The sequence below is a fragment of the Ursus americanus genome, chromosome 3 (genome assembly GCF_024610735.1).
Source record: "Ursus americanus isolate L20-20 chromosome 3, mUrsAme1.1.p, whole genome shotgun sequence".
In the NCBI taxonomy this organism is placed as follows: Eukaryota; Metazoa; Chordata; class Mammalia; order Carnivora; family Ursidae; genus Ursus; species Ursus americanus.
This window is the reverse complement of record NC_142129.1, coordinates 73,195,906-73,214,261: the sequence shown is the minus strand read 5'-3', so window position 1 is coordinate 73,214,261 and position 18,356 is coordinate 73,195,906. Positions and strand designations below refer to the sequence as shown.

Here is an 18,356-nt window from a genome sequence, read left to right as displayed (position 1 = left end):
CCGCTGGGCAGGGAGACCAACGTGGGACTCGATCCCAGGACCCTGAGATCATGACCCGACCAAGGCAGATGCTTAACCTACTGAGCCACCCAGGCGCCCAGGAAAACAATGACATCTTAAATACCGGAATCAAAGGCCTATTTTTCTAGTCTCGGCCTTTTTGAACTCTTGAAGATGGAGGAGCTGGTGCAGAGGTCACCAGGACAGCACTCACTGAGCTCTCACTCTGTGTACTAACTAATCAAGCTTTCAAAAACGTTTCCTTTCATTCTCACATCTGGTAAGTATTAATTACTCCCTTTCCATAGATTAAAATTGAGACTCAAAACTACCCAAAGCCAGATAATGAAGCCTGCATGATCCCAATGTTTGTAATTCTGTGACTTCGGATGGTAAGTTTTGTTCCCAGTTCTCTTCTTAACTCTCTGGCCTTTTCTCCATCTTTCTCACTATTTCATCACCGTCTACTCATCACTGCTTCTCTTATTTCACATGTTCTCCTGGGCAATTTCATTTCCTTCCATGACTTTAACTACATTCTATATTCGTGTTTCTCAATCTTAAAGCTTTTTATAAACAAAAAATCTTGCACTCTTTCCGTAGTTTACATTTTTTTATTTTTATTTTTTTAATTAACATATAATGTATTATTTGTTTCGGGGGTACAAGCCTGTGATTCATCAGTCTTACATTCTGAAAATAGGTCTTCTTCCCCAAATAGAACATCTAATGTTGAGTATGTTTTGTTCAAACTACACCTCCTCCTGCCCATGGCTGAGGATATGTATGTCTCCCAAATCCATCTTTTTCCTCTCTTCACTCCACCCCCATATCTCTCCGGAGTTACAGACAAATATTATCAACTGCCGTATAATGATGGTTCCATGCTTCTCTCCCTCGGCCCTTCAACTTAAAGCCATCTACAACTAAACTGTCATTTCCTTTAGCAAACCTGAACCACCGACCTCAGGATTTTCCATTTTGGTTAAGGGTTATTAGAATCCATTCTTGTTTATGCTTTAAAGTACTTATTTGTGAAACAGTGATATTGGCACTAACTTCTCTGACCTCTACTAGTTCAAAAATCAACCGTTAGGAGCACCTGGGTGGCTCGTCTCAGTAAAGCTGCTGACTCTTGATTTAGGCTCAGGTCATGAGCTCAGCCAGGGGTGGGGCTCCGTGCTGGGCCTGGAGCCTGCTTAACATTGTCTCCCTCCCTCCCTAAAAAAATAAAAATAAAATAAATATATCAATCATTAAACAATGAGTGACTATTATGGCCAAAAGTTGATGAATGCAAAACAGCACAAGATTTAATCCTCTTCCTTTTTCACAAGTCTATAAACAGAAACAAACCCAAAACAATTCTGTGAAGCATTTTTTTTCCACTTACAAAACAAAATTAACTTACTTACAAGATATTTTAATTTAACCCTTACTATAATCCATTACCCCCATTTACAAGTGAAAAAACTGGGACTCCAAGGGATTAGGTAATTTAATCAGAGTTACGTGGTAAGCGGTAGGTCCAGACCCCAAACCCTAGGATTTAAGATTTCACATTACACTTCCTTTCTATTATTGTTGAAACAAACTTCACAAAAATCGAAAAAAGGTCTGTGCACAACAGAGGTCAAAGGAGCAGCACGCAGTCAGGTACCAAAAGGTCCAAGGCGACCTGAACTGGCTCTAGACTGGGAAGGGCCGCCAGGCCAGACCCTCGCTCCTACGACCCCTGCCCAGGCCGTTCCCGCCCTGGAAGTCCCTCTGCGGCCTGTCTCAGGCCGGCAAGGTCGGCGGTGACCGCAGGAATACCTCGCTCCGCGCCTCGGGGCGTGCTGGGCAGTGGCTCACGCTGCCAAGCAGCTCGGCCCGGCCGGAGGCTGAGTCCTAGTTAGCCCGCAGCCGCCGCGCCTTCGGCCTCCGGGACAGCCGACCCGTGGGCAAGAAGCGTACCTGGTGAAGGAGGCAGCTGGAGGGCACGCGGTCCTGGCGACCCTAGGAGGCGGGGATGACACTGTTGGCGGGCTGGACTAGCCTCCGGAGCTAACTGCATTCACTGTGTTAGGTCAACACCAGTCACAAAGACTCCAGAAGAGCGAAGGGACCCGAAGTCACGGGGGAAGACCTGGGACCTGAAGCCTAAAAGGCATAGCCATGGGGGAGGGGCGGGGGCGGAGACGCGGCCCGTGGGGGCGGAGACGCGGCCCGTGGGGGCGGGGCGCGCGGCGCGAGGAGGCGGGCACGTGGGGGCGAGCGCGAGGCGGGGCGCGGCGCGGCGCGCGGCGTGAGAGAGGGCGGGGCGCGCGTATGGGCGCCGCGGCCGCGTGACGCGTTTTCAAATCTTCAACCGCCGCAGCCCACTCGTTTGTGCTTTACTTCTTCCTCCTCCGCGCCTTGGAGTCGGATTCGGTCCCGGAAACCCGGACGGTAGACGCTGCATCTCTATTGCGTGGGTGTGGTAGTTTGCGGAAGGGGAAGAGGGACCGGCTGATAAATCGGCCTCGAGTAGCTGTGTTTTCGTGGCCGCCCGGCGCGACACTGTCCCGAACCCAGTATGTAGGTGCCGGGCGGCTGCCATGAACTCCGGAGCCATGAGGATCCACAGCAAAGGACATTTCCAAGGTATGAAGCCCCTCCTCCGCTGCAGTCCCTTTAATCCTTTCCTCCCCTCGTGGTTCCACCATTGATTCTTTAGAGTTCTTCCCCCAGGTCCCTGCTCCTTTTCTTTTCTGGCTTGTACGTCCTTCTCTGTGGCCTGAAGGAAGGCTCCGTCCAGGGCTTTGCCTCAGAAAGGGAAAGGATCCCAACCGGGCCCCTCGCTCTATTCACGCTCCAGCCGCGGGCCCAAATTCCCCGGGGGTGTAAAACTAGAAAACAATGTGCGGACCCGGACCTGGCCGGGCCTGGGACAGATGCTGAGACTCAGCTCAGGCCCTTTGAGGCTGCAGCTGTAGCCTCAATTTGAAAGCAGAGGTGCTCGTGGCCTTTAGGTTCATGATTAAATTGGGTGATTGTGGGTGGGGTTTTGGTCCTATTCTTAAATTTATTTTACTTCACTCACAAAGTTAAGGGATAGTATTTGTATTTCAAACACACCATTGCTGTATTCAACATTACAGACGGACATGAAAGCAGATTTCCATTTCGACGACTTTGTATGGTAAAACATAACAGCTTCCAAGATTTTTTTCTTTTTAAAAATCTAGAATATATATGTCGTATATATATAGGAATTTCCAACGTATGAACAGATTGTGTTATGAAAGTTAATTTTTAAAGCAGTTGTTTCGATCTCAGATCTGTTTTCAAAGGAAATAATGAAGTGAATGGTGATTTGGCTCTTAAAATGGACATTTAGTTCTTAATATATAGGCGAACTATAGGAAACTAAACCTTGGAACCTTTTGAGGACTGGGTCATTATGTGTAACAGAGGTTTCTTGTATTGATAAGTCTTTAACATTTTAAGCCTGTTTTGAGTGTTCAACAGAATGGCAGATGTTCCATAAATATTTTTAAGTAAATACCCCATGGAGTTTACATGTAAGGAGGAAAATCTTTCAAGAAGGTTTTAGATAGTTTCAACTGTAATACATAAAAACAATGAACAAATGCATAAATATTTCCTGCAGAGTCAACTATTGGCTGTGGACAATAATTATTTTACAATATAGTATCTGTTAAAACAAGTATGGTATTTTGGTTTTATCCTAAGTGGTACTACAAAGAAATACATTAAAATGCTATTGAGTTTTTAATTGGTGGGATTATAAAGATTTTTTCCCCCTCTGTGATATGACTGTATAAAAAATATTTTTAAAACTAGAAATTTTCTGTCTGCATAAAACATGATCTAATTCTACATTTTTTTAAAACAACAGGTGGAATCCAAGTCAAAAATGAAAAAAACAGATCTTTAAAATCTGTGAAAACTGATAACAAACCAGAAAAATCCAAATATAAGCCGCTCTGGGGAAAAATATTTTACATTGACTTACCGTCTGTCACCATATCTGAAAAACTGCAAAAGGACATTCAGGATCTGGGAGGGGTAAGTCAAAACTATACACTTGACAAAAGAGGAAACATTTGTAACTAGTACTTTCTAATATGTAATCATTTTAAATTATCATATTGGGAAACATAACCATATAAGCACCAAGCTTAAAACTTTTATCAGCTGTTTAACATTAATGAAAAACTATTTGTTTTAACCTTTTGTAGCCTAATAGGACTTTCAGATTTCTGTGATTTTTAGTCTAGCGTAAAGTTCACGAAGTATGAGAAATGTGACTCCTTCCCTTGTCCTGGTGGAACCTCTGATTGCCTTCTCATTGTAACGTTTGTATGTCCTCCAAATAGCAGGAACTCCTTCATTATGATTATTGGGGAACTACATAAATTTGTCTGGACTAGCATAACAGTAAGAATGTTATTTGCAGAACAGGGACAACCTCTTTGAACCACAAAGAGTTAACATTACTCTGAGTGGTAACAATCTCAACAGAATGAATGTCATTACGGAAACATAATTTGTGTTAAGAATATTGAAAGCTCTCTTTCCTAACTTATACATTGAGTAAATGGTTAAGAAGTTAGAAAATTTGAGCAAAATTCTACAATTTTCTTATGAGTGAGATTAATGTTGGGGTAAGTTTTAGTAAGTGAGGTTAAGAATTTATTAATTTCTTTCCTAGTTCTTCCTATTTAAAAAGGTTTGTGCTGCACTTTGAATTTGTTGAATAATCTTTGAATAATCTGCCATTCCTAGAATAGAAATTTGCAGAAGAACACGTAACAAGTTTCTTTGAATTGTTTCTTGGTGTGATCTTCATTTATTTAAGAGAGAGCACAAGGCAGAGCACGTGGTGGGAAGGGCAGAGGGGAGGGAGAAACAGGCTCCCCACTAAGCAGGGAGCCCAATGCAGGGCTCAATCCCAGGACCCTGGGATCATGACCTGAGCCAAAGGCAGACACTTCACCAACTGAGCCACCCAGGCACCCCTTGTTACTCATTTTCTTAAAACATTGTCACATTTCTCATTGCAGTAACATGTATCATAATGACCATATGACTACATTCCTAAAAATCATGTTTTATAGGCCTGCCACCTTTGAATAAATACTGCTTTCTTTTATTCATTTTTGAAAGTAAGTGCTTAAGGGTCCCGAGTAGTAAAATGACTGGCCCAGTTGGGATTAGCTGCCTAATTCCCAGACTAAGATGCTGCTACACCGTTTTGTTCCTCTAGCAATTAATGGCTACAAAGTAGCTATCTGATACAGTTTCACAGCTTTCTCAAATATGATGAATAACCCATTAACCTTTTATGATTTAAATCAGTGATTTCAGGGGTGCCTGGGTGGCTTAAGTCAGTTAAGCATCTGGCTTGGGCTCAGGTCATGATCCCAGGGTCCTGGGATCAAGCCCCACATCGAATTGGGCTCCCTCCTCAGCTGGGAGCCTGCTTCTCCCTCTCCCTGCTTGTGCGCTGTGCGCGCGCTCTCTCTCTCTCTCTCTCTGTGAAACAAGTAAATAAAATCTTAAAAAAAAAAATCAGTGATTTTAGATTTGTATTTTTAGCAGTAGAACCCTTCAAGCAAAATCATTCAGAAGTCTAATGTATAAAGCCAGTAAAAAGGAAACTTAAAGCTAAAACAGTGGTTCTATTTAGTATAGGGATGCTTGTCCTGCCCCTTTTTTCTCATTCCCACAGCAGTTCCTGAGGCACTTGCAAGAAACAAGTTTTGAATTAACTTATGCATTTGATAATAGTTGGGAGACCTTTTGGTTTTATACACTTCAAATTTTTATCCTAAAATGGTTTGAAGTAGACCAATGAAGTGAAGAGCATATTAAGAACGTATGTTTTCACATTTTTTTCTTTGAGCTGTGAATTTTCAACTGAATTTGACTTAACTGTACTTCTTAATTTCTCTTTTTAAAAATTTTTATTTATTTTTATTTTATTTTATTTTTTTTAAGATTTTATTTATTTATTCAACAGAGATAGAGACAGCCAGCAAGAGAGGGAACACAAGCAGGGGGAGTGGGAGAGGAAAAAGCAGGCTCATAGCGGAGGAGCCTGATGTGGGGCTCGATCCCACAACGCCGGGATCACACCCTGAGCCGAAGGCAGACGCTTAACTGCTGTGCCACCCAGGCGCCCCTAAAAATTTTTAAATCAAACTATGATTCCTCCCCACACTATCTTTCCAATAATTCAGTGATGTCCTCATTTCTGTTCTGATGACATTTCCATCTCTATCCCTAAAAAAAAAAAAAAAAGACTTCATTCTGGTGATCTGTTACATGAATTATAAAGGAATCTTGATCTCTAGACACTAAGAGTTTTAGGGTTCAACTTTAAGAAATACTTAAATAGATATTCCTTGAAAGGATGATTCTTGTTACTTAATTTTTAGGATTAGTTAGGCCCTTTATCATTTTGTAACTTATTTTCAGATTATAACCAGTGTTGTCTTTATCTGTAATTGTCCACTTTATGCATTTGTTTTCTCTACTCTTAATGAAAACATACCCCATTTTCCTGGAGAGTACACTTGTGACAAATTCAACCACTGAAAACACAGCAGTGACGTCGGACATAATGGGAAAATATCTTCTAGTAGTGGCAAGGAATGTAGCTATTACGAAACCATTTAAAAAGGACATGGAACCAACCATATTTAGGTCCATATCTAAACATTCTGGGCTAAAATAAGGCAGTTGGAGAAGAACAGAGATGTAAGGGTAAATGCCTTGCCATATAATGAACTTGAAAACAGAGTTACTTGTTCATTGTAACCTTGAGTGACTCAAAAATGTTTCAAGTTTAGTCTTTAAAAGACCTAAATTAATAGCTAATAAATTGAAGACCAGGATGAAATTAAGTCAGCACTGCAGGGGTATGGTATTGTTTTGGTAGATTTCAAATATGAATCTTATGTCCGTCCTGCCTCTGATCTAGGTAGAGATTGCATGAGTACAATTAATTGTAAAACAACATTTAATATCAACAAGAAGGAGAAATTACTTCCAGTTAAGAAATCTCAGAAGCTGTTGTGCAGACACAATTTGAAGTCGGCTTTGAAGGATGATTATGATTTGGACATGCGGAAATTCATTCAAAAATTATTCCACTGGTGTCTAATATGCTAGCACTATTTTAGCTGCTGGGGATGCAGAAATACATAAGATGTAGTCTGCTGCTTTCAGTCTATGGGAACATCAGACACATAAATCATTTACAGTATAGCATTGTCAGTGCTTTAACAGAAGTTATGTAGAAATTGCCAGTAGAATACGTTGAAGACGGGTGCCTGGGTGGCTCTGTCGGTTAAGCGTCCAACTCTTGATCCCAGTTCAAGTCTTGATGTCATGGTTGTGAGTTCAAGCCCCATACTGGGCTCCACACTGGGCATGGAGCCTACTTAAAAAAAAAAAGAATATAGAGAAGAAAATGATTAATTTTGCCTTTAGTAATCATAGCAGAGATAGAACTTAACCCAAGTTTTGAAAGTCTAGTAGAAATATACCAGGTAGAATGGACAAACTAAATAGAGGGAAGAATATATTTAAAATTTATGTATAATTTCAGCAACTACTGATATTACAATGTGACTTGAGCTTGGGATTTAGATGGGGGGAAGTAGCAAGAAACAGTGCTATACCGGGGCTAAAGCGTGAAAGACATTTTATTTACTACTGAAGAATTATAACTCTTCCTACAGGAACTGGAAAACCAAAGGAGATGTGTGGTACTAGTATAAGGACATAGAGACTAATGCAACAAAATAGAGACCCTGGAAATAAACCATCACATATATGGTTGATTGATTTCAGCAAGGGTGCCAAGACCATTCAGTGGGGAAAGGACAATCTTTTCAATAGCTGATGCTAGGGAAACTCCTGACAAGTGAAGTTAGACCCTTATCGCAGGTCATATGCTAAAATTAATTAAAAATGGGTCAAGTTCTAAACATAAGAGATAAATCTCTTAGAGGAAAGTATAGGGAAAAGCCTTGTGGCATTGGATTTGGTGTTGATTCCTTGGGTATGAAACCAAAGACATAGAGAACAAATGAAAAAATAAATTGGACTTCATAAAAATGAAAAGGTTTTGCGCATAAAAGGATACTATCAAGAGGGTAAAAAGAAAACCCACAAAATGGGAAGAAAAAAGATTTCAGATCATATATCTGATAGGGGATTAATATCCTGAAGGAGATACCATGTCACATCTGTTAGGATTGTCAGTATCAAAAAAAATACGTATGTTGGCGAGGATGTTTGGAGTTTGGAACTCTTGGATTGGTGGAATTATAACATGGTACAACTGCTGTGGAAAACAGAAGTTATATTCAAAAGAATTGAGAGCAGGGCCTTGAAGATATATGTATATACTTGTGTGCATAGCAGCATTATTCACAATAGACAAAAGGTGGAAACAGCCCAAATTTTCAACAGATCAATGGATGAATAAAATGTGTATACATACAATGGAATATTATTCAACCTTGAAAAGGAGTGAAATTCTTACCCTTGCTAAAACATGGACGAACCTTGAAAACACTGTGCTAAGTAAAATAACTCAGACAAATATAGGATTTCACCTATATGAATTATTTAGAATAGTTCAATTCATAGAAACAAAGTAGAACACAGATTAAAAGGGGTGGGAAGAGGAGAAAATGAGGAGTTAACGTATAATGGGTAGTTTCATCTTAGGATGATGAGAAAGTTCTAGAAATGTATAGTGGTGATGGTTGCACAACATTGTAAGTGTACTTACTGCCACTGAATTGCATACTTAAAAATGGTTAAAATGGTCAATTTTTGTATTTTATCACAGATTTTTAAAAAATATGTAGGAGAGCGTGTTCCTTTTGAAAAATTGGAACCTCTGGCAATGCTAAGGCCATGTATTTATGAAAACGAAGAAAGCATTTGATGTGTAAATTGTGCATTTGTATTCCTGCTGGCCCTTGCAAGCATCTGAGTTTGTAATCCCTGAAATAAATAAATGTGGATATCTTATTTACTGGTTGATGAAAATGCTGCTCAGAAAAAAGGGAAGTAGTGATTTACACTTAACCAAGGGGGCCACTGGTGTAAGCAAATTCTGCTTAATGCTTAGATGGAATTAATTCATCTGTTATATACTTTGCTTTATTTTTTTTTAATCATTCCCCTTTATGTTGTGAGATCCTATAGAAACTGGATATAGCTGTTTAAAATATTATAGAAATCTTTATTTATAAAGATAGTTAATGATTAATAGTATTTATTTCTACTTTAATTTTCCTGCCCTTGGATAGGAATTATCTTTGATAACATTGATATCTGGTACTTGGATTTATAAATTCAGGCATATAAGCAGTAGTTTTCAAACATTTTAGTAGGGAAATTATCTTCAGTCTTACACTCTAAGGGTAAGGGTCCGTTCTTCCTGTTAAAGTCTTACGGTAAAATGTTAATTGATTTTGAACTGTCCTGCCCAGTATGATAGCCATCAGGTACATGTGGCTATTTAAATTTAATTAATACTGTATTGAAGAAAACTTAAAATTCAAGTGCTCAGTCATATTAGTTACCTTTGTTATATTTTAAGGGCTTGGTAGCCACATGTGGCAAATTGCTACCATGTTGGACAAAGTTGATAAAGAACATTAACCATTGCATTAAGTTCTACTGGACAGTAGTACATTTAGAGCATGTCAGAATATCTGTATTCAAATTCTGTTATTTACTACTGATGTAACCTCAACCAAGTCACTTCTCTTAAATTTTCTTTTCCACAAAATGTGGATATTAGGAATATTAGTACCGTGGTGTTGTTAATATGATTAAATTAATTGGGATATATATAGTACTTAAATATAGTATCTAGCATATGCTGGTTGTTACTAGAATGCCCATTTTACTTCCTCAGAACTCAGATTCCGAAGAACACAGTATAAAAACCACCAGTTTACGAAATACTGAAATACATCAAATTGGTATTTTGCACTGTACCTGAAATATGAAAGTTTATGGTTTATAAGGCTTATTTGAAAATATTTTGTTTTCCTTTAGCGAGTTGAAGAATTTCTCAGCAAAGACATCAGTTACCTCATTTCAAATAAAAAGGAAGCTAAATTTGCACAGACGTTGGGAAGAATTTCTCCTGTACCAAGTCCAGAATCTGCATATACTGCAGAAACCACTTCACCTCATCCCAGCCATGATGGAAGTTCATTTAAATCTCCAGATTCAGTAAGTCTCTTAAATGTGCTTTGAGACATTCAGAAAGGCTATAGCCTGAGGATCTCATATTTTCAAGAGCAGACTGGCAGCAGAGTTCGCTTAGGTAGAGCAATATCTACATTATGGTGGCTTTCCAATCAATAAGGTTGCTCTTACAGAAAGGTGGTTTTTCTCCTAATACTTCAGGGTCATACTCTGCTAAAATAATACTTTTTGCCTTTGGAGATGGCTTTTATTTTTAAGAGTTATTTACAACTAAAAAGTAACAGCAGATCATTATTTAAAGTAGAAATGGAAACCTTTTCTTTGTTTCACAGCAGGAGTAAGCCAACTATGGCATGGGCCAAGTCCAGCCTGTCCCTGTTTTTTACAGTCTTTGAGCTAAGCGTGGTTCTTACATCTTCAAATGCTTGGGCAAAAATTGAGAGAATATTTTATGACAAATTTAAATTCAGATATCAGTGTCCATAAATAAAGTTTTATTGGAACACAGCCAGACGTGTTCATTTACATATTAACTGGTTGCTTTCCTGCTGTAAAGGAAGTATTGAATACTTAGGACAGGTACTCTATGGCTTGCAGAACCTAAAACATGTGCTATCTGGCCCTTTACAGAAAAAGATTGCCAGCCCCTGATTTAGTTACTGGTATCACATCTCTATGACTCCATTGACAAGTTAGAAGATACAGTGAAGGGTAAATTGGGGAGGGGGAAAAATAGAAATGCATACAGGAAGAAAAGTCAAGGAAGGCTCATGTATTTTTTTCACTATTGCTTTTTTGGAAGAATGAGATTGTATACTAGTGACAAGTTCCAAAGTAATTATTGCTTGTAGCATTTCAATTGCTTTTCCAGTGTTGTATTTAAAATGTAAAATACCAAAATATACGTATATGTATGATTTATTCATATTCTCAGATCTTCATTTGAATACAAAATTAGAATCTAAACTTGTTATAGACAGCTTATTACAGAACTGAGCTTTGTTCTCATTCAGTTGTTTAGTTACTCTATCAAAAAAAGAAGCAAACTTTTTAATAGATCTTATTACAGAGACCCTAAGGAAATCTCCTTTTATTATACTTTATTGTGTTGATAGTCATTAAGACTTGTACAAATTTTGTTTATTTAAAATTATATATTTATATTATAATTTATTGATTTTATCAATTTATTTTAGCTATTTTATATTTTTAAGTTTTTTTCCAATGGGCCATTGTGTTATAATTTTTTAAGGTTTGATCTCTGATTTTTTTTTTTATAGGTGTGTTTGAGCAGAGGAAAATTATTAGTTGAAAAAGCTATCAAGGACCATGTAAGTATGAAATTTTAAAGTTTACTGTATATGGTCTATTATTAAGAACTCAAGTAGAAATGGAGATGTTCCTGAAATCTTCCTTTCCTCATTTTTAATAGGAAAAGCCTAAATATCAGCATGTGTCTCTTTTTACAAGAACAGAATCTGCTTTTCATAAAGAAACATCTCCATCTTGTGGTCTTTTAAAATACTACTGGAGATGTATGAAGCTTATGGCATTTTTGTATTTTTAATGAAATTTCTTGACACTTAACTGTTAAGATTACAGTTGCATTAATTGTCAAGCATATGGGAATATATTAAACAGGGTTAATTTATATATTCCAAAAGAAAAAACTGATGTACTGATTACTATTGTAACTATATAGAGTCTGTTCTGAATACACACCTTAGTGACATTAATCTTCAAATAATTTTTAAAGTTTAGCTCATTTGAATTAGTAATTTTCTAGAAAAACTAATAAACCTTTTTTATTTTACAGGATTTTATTCCTTCAAATAGTATATTATCAAATGCCTTATCATGGGGAGTAAAAATTCTCCATGTTGATGGTAAGGATGTTATCAGTTTTTTTGGCAGTATTTTAAAAATACTAACTTGTGCTCTTTGGTTCCTGATTTTACATAGGGAGAATTCTGATAGCAAGAGATACCTATATGGTGATTCTTTCACCTAAAATCTAGTACAAAGAAAATAGCGGTGTTTAACTCCAGAGGTAAAAATGCTAATCGTAAGCCTTTTTTTCTTTTTTTTTAAACGAAGACATTAGATACTACATTGAACAGAAGAAAAAAGAACTATATTTACTCAAGAAATCAAGCACTTCTGTAAGAGATGTGGTATGTTATTTTCCTTAATTTTTAAACTAATTAAAGTTATCAAGGTTAATGTTTTTATTTATCTAAGTTTTTCTTACCAAGTAGAAAATATTATTGCCAGAATATCCTAAGGGTAAACCTTTGTAGTTTATTCTCGTTTCTGTTATTTGAATAAATTATTGTGTATCATTTAACTTTAGGATTTCCTCATGAGGTAAAAGTTGTTCCTGGGAGAATGGCATAGTTTTTTTTTATTTTTTCTTCTTTCATTGCTCTTGCTTTTAACCAGCTACTTTAGTTCATTCTGAAGGAAAACATAATTGGCTTATTGCATGAGAAGCTTCTTATATGTACAATATACTTCTTTTAATTGCTGTAGATAGTGTTATAACAAAATCTTGCTACGGACTATGATTTTCTGGCCTGACCTCAAAATGTTTGCTTAAGTAACTGCATTAGGCATTGCAGTGTTAGACCTAATGTTCCCATATCTTGTCTCTGCCCTTTTCAAAAACTAGCTTCCTCCTTAAAGACTCTCTAAAGACTCAAGGCTCTTCCATCTTTTAAAATAAGTACAATAAAACCTCTCTTAATCTATATCCTTCCCTACAAAGCAATCTTTGTATCATCCAGACTTCTTAAATCTCCATTTTTATGCTTCCCATTCACTCTTGAACCTATGAGGTATAAAACTCTGACTGATTTGCCAAATGAAGTTAACAGTTTTTAAAACCAGTCGTTTAGTTTCTGTCACCTGTTGTTCATGTCCTCCTTTAATTAACTGTTTTCTTCTGTAACTGCTCTCATCTCTTAGTTTTCTCATGGTTTTCATATCATTGTATTTTTTGTGGTCTGGTTTTTCTTCACTCAATCCTTAAATGACTAAAATCTAAAAGGAAAATTGTATAGATGAGTAAAGACATGTAGCTGTAAGTATGTTGGCATATTTGAGAAATTTTCTGTAATATAATACAATTTGATTTTTGAGTGGGAGAATGATAAGAAGGGAAGCAGGAAAAATTAGCAAGTTCACATAGGACCTCATAACACTGTAAAGGATTTGAGTTTATCTGGAAGGGTTTGGGAAATTATTGAGAGATTATTAAAGGAGAGTAACCTGCTTGAGTAGATAGATGAAAGACCTTCTGGTTGCCAGTAAAGCATGTTTGCTGGCAAGACCAACATTTGGATAGTGGCTTCAAAAAGTATTCAGGGGGGCACCTGGGTGGTTCTTCCTGTTGAGCGTCATCTGACTCCTGATTTCAGCTCAGGTCATGATGATCCCAGGGTCATGGGATTAAGCCCCCTCTCATTCTCTCTGCTCAGCAGGGAGTCTGCTTGAGATTCTTTCTCTCTTCCTTTCTGCCCCTCCCCCTGCTCACTTGCTCTCAAATCAATCATTTAAAAAAAAAGTATTCAGGGAGGGGCAGCTGGGTAGCTCAGTCGATTTGGCGTCTGACTCTTGGTTTCAGCTTAGGTCATAATCTCAGGGTTGTGAGATTGAACCCCATGTCTGGATTCTGCTTGAGATTTTTCCCCCTCCCTCTTTCTCCTCTTCTGCTCTTCCCCCCACTGTGTGTTCTCTCTCTCTAAAATGAAATCTTAAAAAAAAAAAAAGGTATTCAGGAATATTTTGTTTACACATGCAAGCATCAGTATTCAACAGATACTCCTATTAGGTGCCAGGCACTAGGAGTATTTGCCCTCATGAAACAAAAACAATGAGGAAGTGTGATAAATAGCTGTGAAACAGATCTTAACTTTTCTCTGGAAATCAAAAGGATTAGAATACCAAATATCTCTGTAATCCAGTATGTATAACTGGTCAATTTGATTCTAATACTTGAAAATTTTTTCTGTATGTAAAAAGAAAATGTTTCTGGAAAATTTCTGGTTTGTCAAGTACTAAAACATAAAATGCTTCAATAAAGGTGCATTTGTGGGTCTTGAATGGACGTGTATAAATCTTGTATACATTAAAGACATATAAATTTTAAGGCATTATATTCTCTTAAATACTCTTGTTAGCATGTATCTTTAAAAAAAAAGTTGAATGAATGTTTTTGCTTCACTATTTAAAGTGCTTGGAGTTTTGTTTTTTTTTTTCTTTTCTCATTTTACCTGAAACTTTGAGGATTTTTTGTGTATATATACATGAGGTATATTGGTCTTTTACTTTTTGATGTGTTTGGTTTTAGTGTTAGGGTAATGCTGCTCTCATAAAATGCTGGAATATATTTTCATTTTTATTTTCTAGACAAGTTTTTGTAGAGCTGCTTTTATTTTTTAAGTGTTTCATAGTGTTTACCAGGAAAGTTGTCTGGGCCTGTAATTTTGTTGTTGTTGTTGAAAAATTCCCAGCTATGAATTCAGTTTATTAGATAAAAGGAATTCAGGTTATTTCTTATTGAATACACTTTGGTAGTTTGTGGTTTTCAAGAAATTTGTACTTGTGGGGCTCCTGGGTGGCTCAGTTGTTAAGCATCTGCCTTCTGCTCAGGGCGTGATCCCGGAGCCCTGCGTCAGGCTCCCTGCTCCACGGGGAACCTGCTTCTTCCTCTCCCACTCCCCTTGCTTGTGTTCCCTCTCTTGCTGGCTGTCTCTCTCTCTGTCAAATAAATAAATAAAATCTTTAAAAAAAAAAAAAGAAATTTGTACTTGTTGTTTAAGCTGTCAAATTGATGGCAAAAGTATTTGTAATATTCTCTTACTAAGCTTTTAATGTTTATGGAGTCTGAATGATGTCTTTCATTCCCGATATCATTATTCTTCTTTTTTTTCCTCTTTGATCAGTTGGGCTAGAGTTTTATCAGTTTTGTCTTTTCAAAGAACCAACTTTACTGTAAATTTTTTTTAGCTCTGCTTTACTGCTATTCCACACATTTTCTATAAAACTTTGTATATATATATAAAGGTATATATACACACTCTTTCAGAGCACCTGTAGATTCATAGCAAAATTGAGTAGAAGGCACAGATATTCCTGTATATCCCTTGCCTCTCAATATACACACAGCCTTCTCCACTATCAACATCCTGTACCACAGTGGTATATTTGTTATAAATTGATGAATCTTTATTGACAAGTCATCACTTAAAGTCCATAGTTTACGTTAAGGTTCACTCTTAGTGTTGTACATTGTATAGGTTCACACAAATGAATGGTGACATGTATTTGCCATCACAGTATCCTACAGAATAATTGAATAGTTTCCATAAAAATGTTCCATGGTACATCTATTCATCCCTCCCTCCCTCACTTACTCCTAACAAGTAGAGATCCTTTTTCCATAGTTTGGCCTTTTCCAGTATGTCATATATTTGGAGCCATACAATATCTAGCCTTTTCAGATTGTCTTCTTCAGTAAGTGATAGGCATTTAGAATTTCTCCATGTCTTTTCATGACTTGATAGCTCTTTTTTTAAAATTGCTGAATGATTCCATTGTTTGGATTTGCCACAGTTCATCCACCTTCTGACAGACATCTCGGTTGCTTTCAAGCTTTGACATTGAGTAAATTATGTATATATACATCCATGTGTAGGTTTTGTGTGGACATTAGTTTTCAAGACATTTGGATAAATACCAAGGAGCATGATAGCTGGATTATATGGTAAGAGTATGTTTAGTTTGGTAAGAAGCTGCCAAACTGTCTTCCAAAATGGCTGTACCAATTTGCATTTCCACCAGCGATGAATGAGCTGTTACTTACATTTGTTTTAATTCTGTGATGGTCAGAACACATACCTTGTGTGATTTCAGTTCTTTTAAGTTTGTCAAGGTTTGTGTTGTCCAGAATACAGTCTTTTTTTTTTTTTTAGATTTTATTTATTTATTTGTTTGTTTGAGAGTGCACACATGCTGTACAGGAAAAGGGGGGGAAGGGATAGAGAGGGGGAAGAAGAGGGAAAGGGAGAGAATCTCAAGCGGACTCTGCACTGAAGGTGGAGCTCCACACGGGGCTTGATCTCACGACCCAAAGATCATGAACTAAGCCAAAACCAAGAGTCGGACACTTAACCCCCCGAGCCACCCACGTGCCCCCAGACTAGTGTGTCTTAATGCAAGTTTCATATGCATTTAAAAACATATATTCTAAGGTTAATGGGTAGAATGTTCTATAGATGTCAAATAGGTCAAATTGTATAGCTTTTCTGTATTCATACTGATATTCTGTCTTACTCTAGCCATTATGGAAAGAGGGGAGTATTGACGTTGCCAAATAGGTTGTGGGTTTGTGTATTTTTCCTTCTAGTTCTATCATAGTTTTTGATTCGTGTATTTTGAGCCTTCTTAGATGTGCACACATCTAATATTCTTATGTTTTCTTGGTGAATTGACCTCGTTATTATATAATGTCCCTCTATCCCTGTTAGTATTCCTTGTTCTGAAGTCTCTGAATATACTATAGCCACTCCAGCTTCCTTTTGATTAGTGTTTACATGGTCTTTTTTCTTCCAGCTACATTTAACGTATCTATGTGTTTATAAAACCGGTTTCTTATAGATAGTTGAAAGTTGTCTTTTTATCATATCTGGCAATCTGTATCTTTTAATTGGTATGTTTTGATAATTTATACTTAATAATTATTAGTATCATTTAATTTAGGCCTGCCAATATACTAATATTTTTTTTGTTGGTGTTCTCTGCATTTTATTCCTCTGTTTTCCCCCTTTTCAAATAAAATGTAGAAGCCTTATAACTTTTTGAGTCCTTTATTCTCCCACGCTAGTCTTTATGGTATAGTTATTTTTGTTACATTTGCATTTATTGAAAAACCCACCAGGCAGTGTTATCCTTTTTGCTCAAAAAAGTCATGTAGAAGAGAATGTGAGAATGTCTTTATTTTCCCTTCATTCCTGCAAGATCTTTTCACTGGATAACGAATTAGGAATAAAAAACTCTTTAGGTCAGTACTTTATAGGTGTTCTACAGCTATATTCTGTATTCCATGGATTTTGATGAAAAATTTGCAGTTATTCATATTGTTGTTTTCTTGTAAATAATGGTAATTTTTCTCTGTGTACTTAGAAGATTTTTAATTTATCTTTGGTTTTCAACAGTTTGGTTGTAATTGCCTCGGCAAGGTTTACTTAAAGATTATTCTATTTGTTCACTAAGCTTCTTAAAACTGTAAATTTATGTTTGGAAAGTTTGGGCTATTTTGTTAAAATTCTTCACCATTCTGTTTTTTCCTGTTTCTACATTTCCGATAACACTTAATTTTAGACCTTTTATATTATAGCTAAAGTACAAGGTACTTATTGGGTCCCTGAGACTCTGTTATTTTTCTTTCCCATTCTTCTTTTCTCTAATTAAAGATTTCTTTTCATCAGTCTTCCAGTTCACTGACACTTCACTTTATCATCTATGTTCTGTTTTCAAGCCCATCCAGTTAATTCTATATTTCAAATCGTGTATTTTTCACTTGACTTCTATACTAGTCTTCACTAGACTTCTGCAATTTCCTTTTTTTTTTTTATAGTTTTTTGGCTGAGAATTTGTGTCTTTCCATCATTTTAAGTGTGTTTATCCTTACCTTAGAGTCTTTTTCTGATAATTTTGACATCGGGAACATCTTAGGATTGGCATCTGATTGCCTTTTTCCGTCAAGAATTGATGTTTCTACTGGTTCTTAATAGTGTCAAGTTATTTTTGACTTAAATAATCTATGTTATGTTGTATAGACTTCAGAGCTATTATAGTACTCTGGCAGAGCTATAACAGTACTCTGGAGAGTGCTGATTTTGTTGCTTTCTTGATTGGTTTGTGTGTGTGTGTGTGTGATTCAGACCGTCAGTTCTATCTCAGTTTCTTTACATGGCAGTTCCACTCAGTTTCGGTTTTCAGAGATTTGTATGCAACTGTTTGTTCTGCACATGCATCACTTATAGGTTAGTCTAAGACTTGGACAGTGGTTTAAATTTTAGTTCTATTTTCAAAGCCTTGAAATTAAGTCTGGCACT

General features: G+C 36.9%; 2 protein-coding genes across 4 annotated transcripts in view; one reads left to right on the top strand and one right to left on the bottom strand.

Moving 5' to 3' along the window:
- SLC25A40 (solute carrier family 25 member 40) overlaps positions 1 to 2,165 on the bottom strand; it is a 53,775-nt gene extending 51,610 nt beyond the window's left edge. For both annotated transcript variants that reach the window (XM_045793336.2, XM_045793337.2), the window contains exon 1: positions 1,957 to 2,165. The gene's annotated coding sequence lies outside the window, so the exon portion shown is untranslated. The remainder of the gene's footprint in view (positions 1 to 1,956) is intronic.
- A 152-nt stretch (positions 2,166 to 2,317) lies between these two features.
- The window catches only part of DBF4 (DBF4-CDC7 kinase regulatory subunit), a 28,980-nt gene continuing 12,941 nt past the window's right edge, over positions 2,318 to 18,356 (top strand). For both annotated transcript variants that reach the window (XM_045793330.2, XM_045793329.2), the window contains exons 1-6: positions 2,318 to 2,625; positions 3,884 to 4,053; positions 10,081 to 10,260; positions 11,517 to 11,567; positions 12,053 to 12,122; positions 12,334 to 12,410. In XM_045793330.2, the coding sequence (XP_045649286.1) occupies positions 2,580 to 2,625; positions 3,884 to 4,053; positions 10,081 to 10,260; positions 11,517 to 11,567; positions 12,053 to 12,122; positions 12,334 to 12,410 (594 nt within the window). In that variant the 5' untranslated portion in view covers positions 2,318 to 2,579. The remainder of the gene's footprint in view (positions 2,626 to 3,883; positions 4,054 to 10,080; positions 10,261 to 11,516; positions 11,568 to 12,052; positions 12,123 to 12,333; positions 12,411 to 18,356) is intronic.